Source organism: Palaemon carinicauda, unplaced genomic scaffold, assembly GCF_036898095.1.
Source record: "Palaemon carinicauda isolate YSFRI2023 unplaced genomic scaffold, ASM3689809v2 scaffold381, whole genome shotgun sequence".
In the NCBI taxonomy this organism is placed as follows: domain Eukaryota; kingdom Metazoa; phylum Arthropoda; class Malacostraca; order Decapoda; family Palaemonidae; genus Palaemon; species Palaemon carinicauda.
Window position 1 is genome coordinate 93470 of NW_027171483.1, and position 18137 is coordinate 111606.

The 18137-nt window shown below is 39.0% G+C and overlaps 1 protein-coding gene across 1 annotated transcript in view; it reads right to left on the reverse strand.

The window, feature by feature from the left end:
* Positions 1-18137, reverse strand: part of LOC137636766 (probable thiopurine S-methyltransferase) — a 72548-nt gene that overhangs the window by 37072 nt on the left and 17339 nt on the right. The window contains exon 3 of the mRNA XM_068369141.1: positions 8901-9028. Within this exon, the coding sequence (XP_068225242.1) occupies positions 8901-9028 (128 nt within the window). The remainder of the gene's footprint in view (positions 1-8900; positions 9029-18137) is intronic.

An 18137-nucleotide genomic window follows, 5' to 3' on the forward strand; every position in this document is an offset into this window, starting at 1 on the left:
AACGCTAGCCCCTTCTAATGAAAAAACCAGGTCGAAACCAACCATGCCATGAGAGGCCATTTTACTGTTCCTTGAGACTCTGGTCAGTGAACAGATGAATCAAAAGAAATAAATAACATTAATTATGTGTGACTAATATGGTTTTCAAAATTGTTAGCTAGAGTTACAAATTAATATACTAAAATCCAGTAACCACGTAACATGTAACTATAAACCTCATCGGTAAAATAATGTTAACCCCGGTTCTGAACGTCTGAGTGATCTCTGTTGACACCGGAGATCCGGTGACAAAGGTCCGTCATAGTGAAAACGTGAACATCAGCGGTAAGATAATATTAACCTCAATGCTGAACGTCTGTGTGATCTCCGGTGAAGCCGGAGATTCGATGAAAAAGGACCATAATAATGAAATTGTGATTAATCATGAAAAAGGTTCGTGTGCATAAGGCCGAAGCCGGAGTCTGAGTGCCGGATTTCACCGTTGCACTCCAAATATCTGACTAGTTCCCAACCCAATGAGTATCCATTATAGCGGAGTATAACTCAAGGCGGTGAACGTTCCGAAGAGAACGGAGCTACGGGTGGCGGCATAAGGCGATCCCAAATAATGACTCATACACTAACGGAACCTATTAATAATGCTAGCTATATTAACAGTAACCACATCAATAAAACGTAAATACCATCAAACGTAATATCATAAACCCGGAGAAGAAGAGGAGGCAGGAATAACTCGTGATCGTATAAAACGGAAAACGGGAAATCCACCTCTCCATACTCGAGCTTAAGAAAGAAAACGAGAGAAAGGGTAACTCGTAACTGTAGTAACAGAAAACGAGAACTCCATGCTCACGCTCTCATGGTTACATTATAAAGAACCAAAATCACACAATAATATGATATAAGAATAATGATAAAATTGTAATAACCAAGAACGAAGAATAACGACAACGTAACAAATAAATATAAAGATATAGTCCAAAACGAGCACCTTCCCCAGGCGTGTACGTAAACTATAACAAAGGCAAGAACGTTATTCTTCGTTCGTCCAAATTGGACTTGCTAGCAAAAATATATACCATAGTAAAATAATAATAAAATAATGATAATAATAATGGTCATAAAACGTAAGTGATATAACCTAGATGACAGAGTACCAGATGGGCAATATTAACTTGAAAAACTAACGAAGCGAACAAGGCCAAAATGGCTGCCGTCACCGAGGAAGGCCAAGCCGCTTCCACAATTAAAATCCACATACTGGAAAGAGAACAAATGCCCGGTACTGAAAAAAACTGTCAAAACAAACTATGGTACTTAACATTGGTAAAGGTGAAGTAGCAGCGTCAGTCATGATGAATTAACGACAAGCACTTGAAAAACACCGAGCACAAAAAAACATACGACTATGCAGGCAAGTCCGAAACAGAAGGATGTACCTAGAGGGCGCTCGTGTGGGTGACGGTGGCGTGGTCCAAGTGTGGTTTCTGGGGCCTTTGTTACGGCCCTTCCCTTTGATGAAGGAGTTATCTAAATGGAAGACAGCCTGTGAATAGTGGTTTTCACACGCCCCTGATGTATACACGACACCCACGAGGTGCTCGCGCGAGGGTAGTAACCTCTGCATTCCATGCTTTTATCTTTCTCTGGTATATTTGGAAGATTTATATCAGAAAAAGTGTAAAGAAGGACTTTTTCACCGGCCGTCACAGGTCGACCCAGAAAACATGGATAAAAGGAAAGAATTAAAACATTTTCTTAAGATAGATTGATAAAAAAAATTGAAGACTCAATGTGACAATTTTTTACTGTAATTAAATAAACATGAAATGTGGTTGTCAAAAGTAAGTTTCCCATCAAGAATATCACCTAGAATTTTAAACAAAATGTACATAGTTAAGAGAGAGATTGTCAAATAAAAGATCTGGGTGTTGAGGAACCACTGTCCTTGACCTACTTACAATCATACAGATTTATTTTAGGGTTCAAAATCATTATTTGCACCATGCACTAATTTTAGTCAGATCTCTATTTAGGGATTCAGCAACCGCAGATATACATTCAGCAGATGTAATTGATGCAAAGAATAGCATCATCTGCATATGCAACAAGCTCGTGTTCTATGCCAAACCACATCATGCGCATAAAGTACAAAAAGTATTGGGCCAAGAACACTACCCTGAGGAACACAAGATATTACATTTCTATAGTCACTATGGCGACCATCAACAACTACTTTTTACAATCTATGACTTGAAAATTCGATACTGATGCTAAAAAGACGGCCACCTACTCCCATCTGTTTACGTCTGAAAACAAAAGCCTCATGATTAATATTGTCAAAGGCAGCAATAAACAGGCCAGTTATATAAGCCTTCTGACCACAATCAAGGGATTTCTGCACAGCATTGGAAATTTTAGGAAGGGGATCACATTTCCCTCAATATTTATGAGAGCCATACTGCAAACTAGGGAACAGAGGATTACCTTCAGCAAATCTTAACCCTTTTACCCCCAGGGTATTTGGAAATTTCCAACCCTTAACCCCCGGGCATTTTTTTTTTCCAGCACATTTTGCAGTATATTTTTTTAAAATTGCTCTAACAGCCTTAATTTTTGTCATAGAGAGGTCAGGTTGGTCTCACTCTCTTGGAAAATGCCTGAATTTTCTAAAAAAAAAAAAAAAAAACGATCAAAAACATGCAAAAAAAAATTTAAATAGCATTTTTTTGCAAGGACATACCGGTACGTCCATGGGGGTAAAGGGATGAGTTTTGTGAAACGTACCAGTACGTCCTTTGGGGGTAAAAGGGTTAATATATTTTGCCCGAGGACATTAACAAAATTTACGCGAGTTATATGAAATGGCCGGTAATCAGCAGGGCTACACATTTACCTAATAAATTAACATTACCAATTCTTCAACTAGTGCAAAAAGAACATCTTGCTAACTTGGAAAAAATGAAAGACAACTTAAAAACTAGGAAATTGGATGTTTTTATAAAAATTAAAAATGGCATAATACTACAGTATTTGGGTCCCCACGTCCATAAGCATAAATATCCAGCACGAGTATTTTAACTTCACAGGATCAAAAAGCTAAAATAGTCAATTTAGTTCAAGGAAAACAGGAATGAGGAAGAATGAATTTCTCATTGCCCTGCTCATTGTATACCAGAAAAATTTACTTGAATTATGTCAATAAGGGTAAAATCCGAGGAAAAATACAGTTCTCCCATTTTACATTTAAGCATTAATAATGAAAAGACTTACGATTATTGATAAATCTATACCATCTATAAAAATGGATTCTTAATCATAAAATTTATCATTTCAATTCTTACCTGGAGTTAAATCATACTTCCTTGCCAAAGATTCTGCTTTCCAACCCCTAACAGAATTAAGATAATTTTCTTCCCCTCACTCATATTGCCTACCCCATGGTGTATTATTGGTTCCGAAACAACCGTGGTATTTCACGATACACATTCATAGTTTGGAAGTCACAATTGAACCAAATGAATCTCTTGACATAACTAAGAAGTGGAGAGGAGGGTGCTAATTAAGAACACCAGGGAAGTATTGAAATACTGCAATTAGTGCATAGTATAGTACTACATAAAAACATGGTAGAGTCTGAGAAGATGGCCGATGTGGTAACGTCCCTGACTGGTGAACGCCAGACTGGGGTTCGAGTCCTGTTCAAACTTGTTAGTTGCTTTGGTCGCTGCAACCTCACCACCCTTGTGAGCTAACGATGGGGGATTTGGGAGAGCTTATAGGTCTATCTGCTGAGTCCTCAGCAGCCATTGCCCGGCACTCCTTGGTCCTAGCTTGGGTGGATAGGGGGCTTGGGTGCTGAACATATGTATATATGGTCAGTCTCTTGGGCGGTCTTATTTGATAGGCTTGCGGAACTGTTTTCCCCAGAGGGGAGAATTTGAAAGGAAGAACGGAGCCAGTCATTCTTACTCATTCACCCCAGACTAATCCGGGTAACCTCAGCCCTCAACCCTCTGCTACTTGTCCATCCAGGACCCTGAGGTGTTTAGGTCATTTGTTGTGCGACCACCACAGGACCGATGGAAAAGGTATCCTTGTTCCTGTGAGTTACGTCTTTGCCCTTCATGAGCGGCCTTTAAACCTTTTAAAGGATGGTATTATGAAAAACCTTATGCAACATGCACAAAAACTAACTGAATGACATTACCAGAGATTAATATCCAGATCAGGGATAGGGTATTTAGTAGACCTCAAGTTCTTTTATGAAGAATTAAGAAGAGAGTCAGCAGATTTACACCAGACAGGAGAACAACACTCAAAACATGGTAAATGCTTGAGGTTACGCTCGGGCACACTGTTCTATCTTGTTTCGCTTTCTCTTGTTATTTTCAAGTTTTTATCCTCTTGTTATTCTCAAGTTTTTATAGTTTATATATGAAAGATTTATTTTAATGTTATTCTTAAACTTTTCTTGTAGTTTTTCTTATTTTTTTTCCTCACTGGGCTATTTTCCCTGTTGAAGCCATAGGGCTTATAGCATCCTGCTTTTCCAACTGGGGTTATAGCTTAGCAAGTACTGTAATAATAATAATATTAATCAAATCTTATCAAAATTTCCATTTATTTCAATGAATCTTACTTGTGTTCACTGTGCTGAGTCCCGCACTCTTAAGGAAGTGGGTAACAAGAAGAGACTCTAAAGGAACAGTCTTAAAGCTAAATGATTTTAAAAACCAACGTGAAAGTCTCGCTGTAAAACGAATAAAAATTCAATTGATTGTAAAAATCGTTAAAAGCATAACAGTAAAGGTACTTCTGTCACAAGTATTAAAAGGAACTCCCTCTTTTCATTTTCTCAATACATTATTACTCAAGAGAAAAACTTAAATCATATTTCCCACGAGGGACAGAAAAACAACAGTGACTATTAAGCTAGTCTATAACGAACACTAAACCTGTTGCTACTACCGCAGCACCTCACAACCAGTTGTGTAATTATCCTAAGAAAACCAGGCATTCAAGTAGCATTTTGCAAATAATGATTTTGCATGCTACTGCGTTACTTTCAAGACCTTTTCCAAAGACAGATTTCTACAGGAATTAAGTATCAGAAGCAATCTTATTTTTCAAATTCTGCATGTCTTGAATCGAATTCATCATGCACTCTAGTTACTAAACCCCAGTTTATTTATTTACTTACTTCCTTTCTTCACAGGGCTATTTTCCCTGTTGGAGCCCTTGGGCTTATAGCATCCTGCTTTTCCAATTCGGGTTGTGGCTTAGCAAGTAATAATAATAATAATAATAATAATAATAATAATAATAATAATAATAATAATATAGCATTCTTGGAGAACGGATGACTGTGCATTCTAAATTCACTTAATACATTAGGGAAGTTATTCCCAATGCAATATACTCTGTCAAGACTGTATATGAACTCTTAGTGCCCTAACTGGAAGAAAACTACCTATGGAATCCCTATTCAGTTTCTTAGCTAACAAGGGAATAAGTAAAAATTTAGAAAAAGATATCTTGAAATCATTCTCGGCCCCGAAACTCTGCTGCAAAACCGACAAAACCATTTTATCAACAGCAAAACTTGTATTCTTGAAAAGAGGCAATTCACCTAAATGTTTTGTCAATGCCAAAACCAAAAGGGGTCTTTGATGTAAGATCCTCGTATGACATTATTGTCAACAGTTCATAACATGGACCTTTTGAACACAGTAAGACCGCATCTAAAGTCCGATCAAGTGATCTGATGACAGGTTTCTCAATGTTACCCCTTTTACCCCCAGGCTATTTGGAAATTTCCAACCCTTAACCCCCAGGGTGTTATTTTTTTCCCAGCACATTTTGCAGTACAGTATATTTTTTTAAATTGCTCTAACAGCCTTAATTTTTGTCATCGAGAGGCAGGTTGGTCTCATTCTCTAGGAAAATGCATGTTGTTTCTCAAAAAATAATAAAAAATATGCAAAAAAAAATTTAAATAGCAGTTTTTTGCAAGGACGTACCGGTACGTCCATTGGGGTAAAGGGATGAGTTTTGTGAAACGTACCAGTACGTCCTTTGGGGGTAAAAGGGTTAAAAAAATCTGAACAATCACAATGATATCAGAGGAGAATAAATCAAATCAAATATGATTGATTACTGAATTAAACAATAACTTATAACCTTTAATACTCAATAATAGTTTTTTATCATAAAAAAATAAAATGCACAAACTCAATATTGTCTAAACTCCTCTTAGTCACCAAAATTCCTCTGGATCTGCAACAACCAAAATCCACATGCCTTTACCTTAGGTACTAATTACTGGTAGATTTGTCTTTTGGAAGCTAAAATAGTCTATAAGGCCATGAAAACTCTCTCTCTGAGGATACCGTGGATAGTCTCCATACGATTAGCTGAAAGTGGCGTCCAATTCGTAATAGAGATTGTCTAAAAAGATTGGTTTCGCATAGTATCCTTTTAGGGACTTCAACAACAGACAACAAAGACCAGAGATCAGTGAACCACTTCGTTTGTGGCCAATAAGCAACTACTAGTGTCATCCTGGTGTTTGGTGCTCTCTGAAACTTTCAGTAGCATCTAGATCACCGAGATTTGAGATCTAGGCCTGAATTATCAGCCATTCATACAGCCATAAAAGCCCTCAAAATTACACAAACGAAAGCCAATTGGTATTACCTTTGCCAATGAACTTGGAAGGAGGTTGTTTTACCACGTTTGTGAGTGTGTGTGTGTGTGTGTTTGTCAACAGCTTCCTGGCTGCAATTTTAACCGTAGTAATGAAACTTGCAGGGATTAACATAAGTAAAAAGCTGGAAATGATTAAATTAAGGAAGGTCAAGGTATTGATCGAGTAAAAGCTCGAGAAATAAGCTGCCGCAGCAGAGGTCTCCACACTACTGAGTGCCACTCTAGCTACAAATTAAAAGCATTCGTAACTAAATTCTATTCTCTAAAGGATAAATATTGAAATGCACTGGATTCCTGCCCATGTTTGATTTTTTGGTCATGAAAAAGCAGGTATAGCTGCTAAATTGGCAAGAGTTATCACAACTTGTTTAAACTCCAAGATAAAGGTTAAAGGTGTCTGGTTTCAGTTCCAGTTCCATCAGAATAGATGCTCACCAGAACGTCAGCCGGGCAAGCCCAACCCCCCACTGTGGTGCCCTACCACAGCAGTAGCCTCCCCAGTAAACAGCTTAAACTCACGGCCCTGGGCAGGGATCGATCTCTTGCCACGCGAATGCGAGGCAAACACGTTACCACTGTACTAACCACAATACCGTAATGCATTTAATAGTAACTAAATGGGAAACTATGTGAAATAATACATCAGAAAAATTTAAATAAGATCAAATCATTAGCAGAAGTTAGCCTCGGCCAGGGATTTCGCTAATAGGTCTCATTATCAACTACCCTACCAATTCATTATCAATTATCAGAAGGAAAAGAGAGTTGATTTCACGAAAGAGGAAAACTGCTCCCTAAAGACTTAAGTTGAGTTTTAAGCTCATTAATTTCATTCATAACTTCTGCCCATTCACTTGAACACACTATTAGATCTTATTTCTCTTCCTCTTGTTTTCTAAGTTTTATAGTTTATATATGAAAGGTTTATTTTAACGTTCTTACTGTTCTTGAAATATTTTAATCCAATTCTTCACTACTTCCCTTGTAGTTTATTTATTACCTTATTTCATTTCTTCACTAGGCTATTTTCCCTGTAGAAGTACTTGGGGTTCTAGCATCCTGTTTTTCCAACTATGGTTGTAGCTTAACTATTAATAATAATAATAATAATAATAATAATAATAACAATAGCAATAATAATAATAATAATAACAATAATAATGATAATAATAATTCCCTGTTTGAACACAGATTTCAACTTCTTCATTCAAATCAACTAGCCTAGCCTGATCTGAACTTTCCCCTAATTTACTATCTTCTTTCCACTTACTTCTCGAGTCCCTATCACAAACCGTTTTCGAAACTAATTTGACATATTCCACCCTAAGCTTCTTTTGAAAATCTACACCCTCCAAGCATCCCAAGTTTCAGATCACATATTTGTTCTACAAACGAAAAACATAGGGAATGTGGATCTTTATCTCTAGAAGAAGCCTAATCACTACAACTTTTCAAGAGTACAGACTAATTTCAAAACCAGCGGAGGACATGAATTTATATGTTTGATCTATCCATGACACAAAAAAACACTAAATAAAACTCGGAATAATGCTGCATGGAGGTTGACACGTCTACGCGGTACAAGGATTACGACAAAGGTGAGAGCATCCCACTCTCCAATATAGTTTATCATAGAGCACACAGGTCATGTTGAAGAACCAATAACATCAAGGAGGCACAGTGAACACCACATATCAACTGTAATTATTATTATTTAAGGGATGGAGCATTACTAGCCCTCAAGAAACATATAAACTTATTATGAAAAGTATCAAATACCACACAATGTACATGACTATGGCATGATGAAATTGACTGGCAATATAGTCATGAATCAAAATTTTGCTCATGCAATTTGTCATTTCCAGTTGGTTTTTCTTAAAATTGGTTTTACTCTTTATAAGACTAGGCAACATATATTGTTAATATTTTCCGTAAACTACCAAGTTGCATTCCTACGTCTCAGATGGCTGGTTTGAAATACTTGTCCATAATACATTAAGTCTTGTTAAAAAATTTAACTCAATAAATTGAATGATTGGATGAACTGAAAATGCTAAATACCCAAAAACTCCCAAGGAATTTGCTTCCAATACTTGACTACAATTCTATATACCATAAAACATATTTGATAAGATATTTACAGGGTGACACTGTACCCTAAATACAGAAAGGTCTCAAACACTCACCTCTCTCGATCTTCTTCATAAATAGCCACAAGAGATCCTCTGTCCCAAACTGCATCAAATTTTCCCAGAATCGCAGCATTAAGTTTGAATAAATCACAGCAATACATCAAGAGTCGGCCATTCTCGGACTGAAAAGATAATTCGATGTTATAAATCTGTCCACAGCTGACTCAAGTAGTCATGAACCACACCTAGCAATGCATTAAATCTTTTTCAAAACATTAAGATAATATTTTAATGCTCTGACTGAAAAAAACTCCATTTTATAAATCTGTACACAGCTAACTAAAGTAGTCATGAACCACGCCAACTAATACAACTCTTTTTGAAAACATTTAAATGAATTTTTTAAGGCTATAGTTTTTAAGCTCTTTAGCTTTCCAATTAAAAAACTGCCCCTATAACATATTAGCCAGGGTCTCCCTGTCCACACACAACTACTGGCTCCTTTTCTAATCGTTTTCGTCGGCATTAAAGTTGCAGCTAAATTTTTATTGCTCTTGGGAAATTTTGGTTTTTGCCCCATACTATTTTATCCCATGATTTTTTGCTTTTTCCACTCATTGCACAAATAGGAAGAGTATGACATTTCACTATGATTGTTTTTACAGTACTGTATCATTCAAAACACAGAAAATAAAATACAGGGGAACCTCTACATACGACCTTAATTCGTTCCAGAAACTGCTTTGTATGTTAAAACAATCGTATGTTGGAGCAAATATTCCCATAAGAATACACTATAATTTGTATAATTTGTTCCACAGCCCAAAAACCTATGATAAATCCATAATAAATTACTACATATAATTACACATAACAATAACATAATTGCATAATATGAAAGAAGGATGTAAAAAAGATAATTATAAAGAAATAATAAATAAAAAATGACAAATTCATAGATAATTTGTATTTTTCCTAACTATACAAACCTTAGCTATTTAATAGGGGTTATTACTTTCGGCGTAGCTGAAATGACGAGCCATTAAAATTTAACGAGGGTTTACTACCCCCACCACTAGTTAGCGGGGGTAGGGGAGGGTAGCTTGCTCCCCCCCTCACACACCTGTGCTTGAGCTCTTTTTGCTTGGAGGTAGGACTTTAAGGGGGATAGGGCTGGCGGGCAAGTTTGATTAAATAGCTAAAGTTACAATTGTATAGTTAGGAAAAATACAAATTATCTACGAATGTCATTTGTTCCGTAACTGGAAAACAAACCACGCTATTTAATAGGGGTGACTCACCCATTAGGAAGGGTGGACGTCCCTGCCAGTCTGGCTTTTTGGCTTTGCCCGGGGGCTCGTTATTTGAGTGTGTAAGTACCCAAGAAATAAGGAGTCCCTGCACCTCGCTAGAACCTTGCTACGCAAGGACTGCGGCCTACGCAAGCTGTGTGTGAAGGTATGAAAAAGTGTGACTCGTCCTAGGAAGTTGTCCTGAAGTTCTTTAGATGGGAACTTGTAGCCTAGGACTTTCCCAATACCACCTCGTCAGGGTATGGGGACGTAACAGTATTAGTCTTAATGCTAGGAACACAAGGTTTACCCGCAGTGGTTTGAGGTCAGCTATGCAGAGAACCCAGTATGCTGCTTTCCCCAAGAGAGGGGATGATGAAGAAAAGAATAAGGGCCAGTCAAACCTTTTCATACATGCAGACTAAAACCAGATAACAGTGCCCTCAACCTTCTGCTACTTGTCCAATAAGGAGCTTGAGGTATATAACCAGCTGTTGTGCAGCCACCACTTGACCGATAGAGATCGTATCGAGCTCCTGTGGGTTACGTCTTGCAGGAGAAAGGTTATGAAAGTCACCTGGAGCATTCACATACTTTCTTGTAAAACCTGCGTCACAGAGTAGCCTGCTAAGAAGGACCAGGGGCATAGTTATGCCCCTGACACTGTGAGTCATCATGTTGAGATGATGTTTCGGCGATCCTCTTCTAGTCTCTCTCGGAGTTGACAAGAGGAGGGACCCGGGCAGGCTGTTGCCGTTTTCTTTAGGTAAGGTCTCATAACTCACCCTGAGGTACAGTAACGGATGATCTGGATCAACCGTTACCTACTTGAGACTTGTGTAGGATCCGTCACCTCTGGAGACTGTGTCTGGTGACATACTCAGGGACGAAACTGACCCTTGCCTTTCGACCTTCTCAATAATGGGCGATGTCGAAAGAGAGACCATGAAGTTCCTTAACTCGTATGGTTGCTGTCCGAGTGTGTAGGAACATTGTGTTCTTAAATCAGGAGGAAATTTGTTGACTGGTGAAGTGGAACACAAGGAGGTCCCTTTAGGGATCGGAGATTGTACCATGTTCTGAGAGGAAGGTCTCAATTCCGACTGGGGAAAGACAAGTAGTAAGTCCGCATGAGTTCGGAAAAGTCTATCAATAAAAGGGTGTCCCTTTCTTTCAGTATGAAGGTGAAGGATCAAGGATGAGTGATCATCTTTACCTATCGAAACTGAATAGGGGATCTTTTCCTCTTGCATATACCTGAGGATTCCACTATTGCTGGAATCAAGGTATCGAGAGAAGAGACACTTTCCCATGACGCCCACCCCACAAGACGTGATACTGCCTGGTAGACTGATGCTGAGGAACTCCTCAGGTATCTAGACAACCTCTTCGCCAAGAGGTATTGGGTAGTCTTCAGGCGTACACTCATGGCAAAGCTATAGCTTGTGGTAGGTGTCAAAGTGGGTTGTCTGATATGCGGAGAGGGTTCTCTTGGAGGCTCTATCAGGAGCTGCAAAAGGTTTGGAGACCTTTCTGCATAATGCCATAGCGGAGCTAGGAGTGTCCTTGATAGGTTGACCGATGTTCTAGCCTAGTTGAGTGCCCTTCTCTAGATAAAACAGGGACGAGACAAAAACGTCATTGTTGTACCCACCGTTGTTGCCAGAGCGCCTTGGGGTCTAGGGCTGGTGAGCAGCGGTAGCCTGAGGTTCAGGGCATTATGAACAGACCCCCTAGTTGGAGGACGCCGTAAAGTCGGGACTTTGTCGGCTACATGGCGATCCAAAGTCCATTCAGTATACCTATCTGAGATGCTGTGCACAGATTGTCGGCGAGCCTGTTCTTCCAGTCTGGAATGAAGCGGGCTGAAAGTGGTACCGAACGGGCTTTGGCCCATCTTAGTGTTTATACTATTAGATGGGAATATTCTAAAAGCCAGATCCTATTTGCTTGTCGATGTGAGTCTCTATGTGGTGCGGTGTGTCGTCCATCACATAACTGAGTGGTCTGTTAGGAACCAATGAGGCTGTTGAAGGACCGGAAAGTTGGGCTTCATATCTTAAGAGATCTAAGTGAAGGTACCTTCGGGCTCTGTCCAGAGGGCTGAGGTCGTGTGGTGCAGCACTATGGTCCCTCTTTTCTTCTTTTTCCGATTCCAGTCTCCTGGAATGGAAGTCGTTCTCGTTCCGAGAAGGTTTTGGTGGAGATTGGTGTTTAGAATCATTCCCAGATACACCAGTCACCTGGGAGGGAAGTAGGGAAGATTCCGTAGGTTTACCCTGATCACTGGATCTTGGTAAAAAGACTTCAGAAATTCCAGTGTTAATGCAAGGTTGCCACTGAGTCTGCTAAGGTCAGTCAGTTGTCCCGAGAGAGCGGAGACGGAAGCCGATCCTGTGAGACCAGGATGGGTGTAATGGAAAAACCGAAGCACAGTGCCTTGAACTGGTGTTTCTTGTTTGTCTAGACTGAATTTCCCAACCTTCCTAGATGGATGGTTTGGACCTGGGAGTAAGTGTCCTTAAGGTCCAGTGTGCAAAAGAAGACCTGAGGTCTTAACCCTCGATCGAACTCCAACATGGAGTGGGCATCGACCCAAAGGGACAGCTCCTTGGTGATCATTTTGTATGAAAGATTGTCGACGCTGGAGTCTTGACTCGTGTCGTAAAGGAACAGGAGCGATATCCAGTGTAAGGATTCTTCTCTGAGAGAGAATTTCTTAGAATGAAGGCCACGCACCCTGATGGGATTGATGCTATTCCTTAGAATAGAATTAACCTGGCGAATGTTAACCACTGATTAACCGTTGGGCTGTGCAGTTGGAGAGTGCTCGCAAGTAGTTCCATGTTGGCAAGCCGTTGATGAGGGTTGTCGAACGTTTACCGATCACTTTAGCGTGATGGCAAACGGCCAGTAGCGAGAAGTATGTTGTATAACTTCTGATCTAGGAACTACTGGAAGCAGTTGACTAGTAAGTTCGAGTCACGAACTGCTGGCAAATAACAGATGACCATGAATCAGTGGTCTGTGCACCGATGGTGAATTCGAGAACAGCCAGCTGATTATGATCCCCCCTGTTTGGTCAGAGGTGAGCAAGTTGTAGATGGGCTGGTCAGATATCAGCGAGCCGAGTTCAATGATTGAAGAAGGATGAGCTGCCCATCGGTGATCTAGTGATCAGCAAGCTGATGAATGGTTATTGACTAGCAATCGATGATTGGAAATGCTAGCAATTGGAGATCGTTAGTCATTGGAGGGACTAGAGGTCACAGATCAGCATTGAGCTAGCAATTGGCGATCCGGTGATCGGTGTCACCGTGTAATTATATATATTTTTTTATTATTTAGGTTATTACTATATTTAAACTCAAAGTAAGTAATGTTGTATGTATATAGGGATTTCAGAGTTAAGCAGAGTTAAAGACCCAACTGTTATTACTAACGAAGTCTTGTTACCATGAAGATTGGTTGTGATATTTTGTTTTGAACAGTTGTTTAGTTACTGTTTCTCTCTCTTCAGAGGTGAAATGGGGATCACCAGAAATAACTCGGGAGTGCATTCGTGGTGCTGTTGTGCGAAAGAGGTCGAGATCCCTGCCACCTAGGATTTTATATATCAGCCCTACTTGAAAGTGGTCTTCGTCAGTGTTGGTTGTTTACCGTCACCGAAGTATGGATGCTTGGTGTTTAATGGTAAATGTTACGGTAATCGTAAAATGTGCACTGGTCGCTATGATCGAGAGAGAGAGAGAGCGTGTTTATTGGCCTGTCGAAGACACGAAAGCATGTTTGAGGGTTGTGGCCTTATGCACAAGGGATAAGTGACCGACCGCACGGCAGTAGTCGCGAGTGTACTCTTTATCTTTTCACTGTATTTGGTTATTGTTAAATAAGATACCTATTGGTTATATATATAATGTAAAATCAGATAGCAACCATTTATATGTTACGTACATTATTATTGATGAAATGATCACCGTTCTTTGATATTTGTTTGTCATTTATTATAACCACGTGACTATTCCATATTATTCACTTTTATTATCAATTAAATGTTACGTATTCTTTTTGCTAATTTGTTACGTACATTATTATTGATGAAATGATCACCGTTCTTTGATATTTGTTTGTCATTTATTATAACCCCAGTGACTATTCCATATTATTCACTTTTATTATCAATTAAATGTTATGTATTCTTTTTGCTAATGTTATAATTAAAACTTTAAAAAAAACTCTTATACTCGTTTATCACCACTTCGTCTACATCATTTAAAAGACTAAAAGAACCTTCAAGTGCTATTGCATAGCTTGTGTTTAAATATATTAATTAGTGAATAGCACTTATGACATCTGGTGACCGTGACAGGATGTAGACAGTGGTTTAAAAGATAAATTGTGTTAAAATTGAGTAATCTTAAAATCAGTCTGTAAGTATGTCTTCTATCGCGGAATTAACAGCTCTCGGAAAAGAGCTTGGTTATGAAGGCGAAGATCTTAGAAGATTTGTAATTGATGAACAAAGTGCTTTAAGGGATATTAGAAATAAGGAACGAGAATTAGAACGTGAAAAACTAGAAGCTGCTCGTGAGGAAAGAGAAAGGGAACGCATAGAGAAAGAAAAGGAGCGTGAATATGAACGTGAAAAAGGTGAGAGAGATAGAGCTCATGAGATTAGTTTGTATAATATGCAAGAATGTTTGCAAAAACGGGAGATTGAGAAATTGAAACTGCAAAAAGAAATAAAGGACTCGCCAGTTAATACCGGAGGCTCCGACACTGAAGGTAACCAGGTAAGAGTAAAAGTTAAAGGTTCTTCTATTCCTGATTTTGATGAAAACAAAGATGATATTGATGCATATCTTAGGAGGTTTGAAGTTCTTGCCAGTGCAGCTAAGTGGCCTAAAGAGGATTGGGCTATAATTCTAAGTTCACATTTAAAGGGTGCAGCTTTGGAAGTTTACGTTAGACTTTCACCTGAGGATGCTTTGGATTATAATAAGGTTTCTGAATCACTTATGAAAAGATTTGATTGTACTGAGGAAGGTTTCAGAGTAAAGTTTCGGTCAGTTAAACCTCAGAAGAATGAGCTAGTTCAACAGTTTGTGTCTAGATTAAGACATCTCTTGAAGAGGTGGATTGAAATGTCGAAGTGTGAAATGACTTGTGAAGGCTTAACTGATTTATTTCTTATGGAGCAATTTTTGCAGAGTTGTGGCAGGCAGTTGCAGGTACATCTGAGAGAGTGATTACCATTATCGTTTAACAAAATGATTGATTTAGCAGAAAGTTATGTTCAAGCTCATGGAGGTTTATTTCATAATTCTAAATATTTTTCTACAGTACGTGGTGACAGAGTTGACTTATCCGGGGAAGCTCTTCCTGAGCAGATGGCTAAACCCATTAGATGTCCACCCTCTATTAAGTGTTTTAAATGTGGACAAGTAGGTCATAAGGTTTCTAGTTGTCTAGAACATGCAAAAGGATCCAAGAAAAGTGGTCATGCTGCAGCAGGAGAAGTTGTTTGTTGGACCAAAAAGGGCCGTGAGGGTAATTTTAAGGATCCTGTTGCGGATATAAATAATGAAGTGTTTAAAAATGATCATACTGAGTGGGCAAGTGTTGCTTCTGATATGCCTGTCAAGGAGGGTAGTTTATACGGAAACCCAGTGATAGTTTTGAGGGACACTGGTTGTACAACTGTCGTAGCTAAAAAAGACTTGGTGCCTGTTGAATGTTTTACTGGTAAGTACAGTAGGATTCGATATATGAACAAGAATCTTGTAGAAACTTATCCTTTGGCTGAAATATATATTCAATCGCCATTTTTCACGGGTACTACCCTTGCTGTGTGCATGGAGGACCCTCTTTATGATCTCATTATAGGTAACATCCCTGGAGCAACAAGGTTGGAGGAACCCACTTCCGGTGCCGTATTAACGAGAGCTGGGGCAAAGACATCTAAATCTGCATTCCAAAAGCTGAAAACGTCAGACTCTAAGATTTCTTGGGACATGGATTCAAAGGAAATTCAGAAAGAGCAAGAAGAGGATCCAAGCTTAAGATCTCTGCGAGATGATGCAAGAACTGGTAAAGCTATTACTAGAGATGGAAAAGGTAAGGCAGTTTTGGAGAGAGGATTATTGTTCAGAATATATTCAGACAGAGGTATTGAACACAAGCAACTAGTATTACCATTTAAGCTTCGAGAGGGTGTGATGAGCATGGCACATGAAGGAATACTTGGAGGTCATTTGGGTGCTGAGAAGACCTTAGGTAGAATAAGGCAGGAGTTTTACTGGCCAGGTATTGGGGCAGCAGTAAAGAGATTCTGTCAGTCGTGTGACATTTGTCAGAAAACTTATCCTAAAGGAAAAGTTGGAAAGGTACCTTTGGGAGAGGTACCGCTCATTGACACTCCTTTTAAACGTGTTGCTGTTGACTTGATAGGACCTATTTTGCCAAGAAGTAGTTCTGGTAACAAATATATCCTGACCATGGTTGATTATGCAACCAGATACCCTGAAGCATTAGCCTTACCATCTATCGAAACTGAACGTGTAGCTGATGCCTTGTTAAGTTTCTTTTCCAGAGTTGGGATTCCTGAAGAAATGGTGACTGATAGAGGCAGTCAATTTACATCGCAGATGATGGACGAAGTTAGAGGTCTTTTGTCAATCAAGCATCTTCCTACAACCCCTTATCATGCGATGGCGAATGGGCTAGTTGAAAAGTTCAACGGAACGTTGAAATCTATGATTAAAAAGATGTGTGCTGAACAACCTACTACTTGGGATAGATACCTGCCGGCAGTTCTCTTTGCATACCGAGAATCTCCACAAGCAAGCATGGGGTTTTCCCCTTTTGAATTATTATACGGGAGAACGGTGCGTGGCCCTTTAGCTATTCTGAGAGATTTGTGGGATAAGGAGAGAAATGAGGAAGAGGTAAGAACTACTTACGATTATGTATTCAACCTTCGAGAAAGATTAGAAGAAACTTGTAAGTTGGCCCAAGAGGAATTGAGGAAGTCGCAAGGTAAATATAAATTCTTTTATGATAAAAAGGCTAAAAATAGAACATTTAAAATTGGCAGTGAAGTTCTCTTACTATTACCCAAGGCTAATAATAAATTGTTACTTCAGTGGAAGGGTCCTTTTCCTGTTGTTGGTGTGAGGGGGAAGATGGATTATGAAATTCAAATAAATGGGAAAAGGAAACTTTATCATGCTAACTTGCTTAAAGCTTACATTCCTAGGAATAAAACTTCTGTAGAAGTTCGAGAAAGTGGAGGTACAATTGCAGTGGTCGAGAAGGATCCACAGGAGGATTTCTCACCCCTACTAGTGCCTGATACTGGACCTTCACCTACTTGGGAACAAGCCAATCTGAATAAGGAATTGCAGGAAAATCAAAAGCAGAATCTGGAAGCTCTCCTTAGCCGCTACAGAGAGGTAATGTCGGACATTCCCGGTCGCACTCACGTGATCAAACACCAAATCAAGTTGGTAAGAGAAGAAATTGTTAAAGTAAAACCCTACAAAATTCCCTATGCTTTACGCAGAGATGTGAATTCAGAAATAGAATCTATGAAAGTTTTGGATATTATTGAGCCTTCAAGTTCTCCATATTCAGCCCCTATGGTAGTGGTTTCGAAACCTGATAACTCAAAGCGAATTTGTCTAGATTTTAGAAGATTGAACGCCTTAACTATTTTTGATAGTGAGCCTATGTGTGACCCTGAGCAGATATTTGCCAGCTTAACTGGAAGTATATATTTCTCTAAGATGGATTTATCCCGCGGATATTGGCAAATTCCTTTGGATGAGGATAGTAAACAGTATACTGCATTTCAAACAGATTTAGGACTGTACCAGTTTAAAGTGCTTCCATTTGGACTTGTGAATGCCCCAGCCACTTTCAATAAGATGATGAGAAGTTTATTTGCAGGTTTAGAGGGTGTGAGTTTTTTTCTAGATGATTTGATAATTCATTCAAA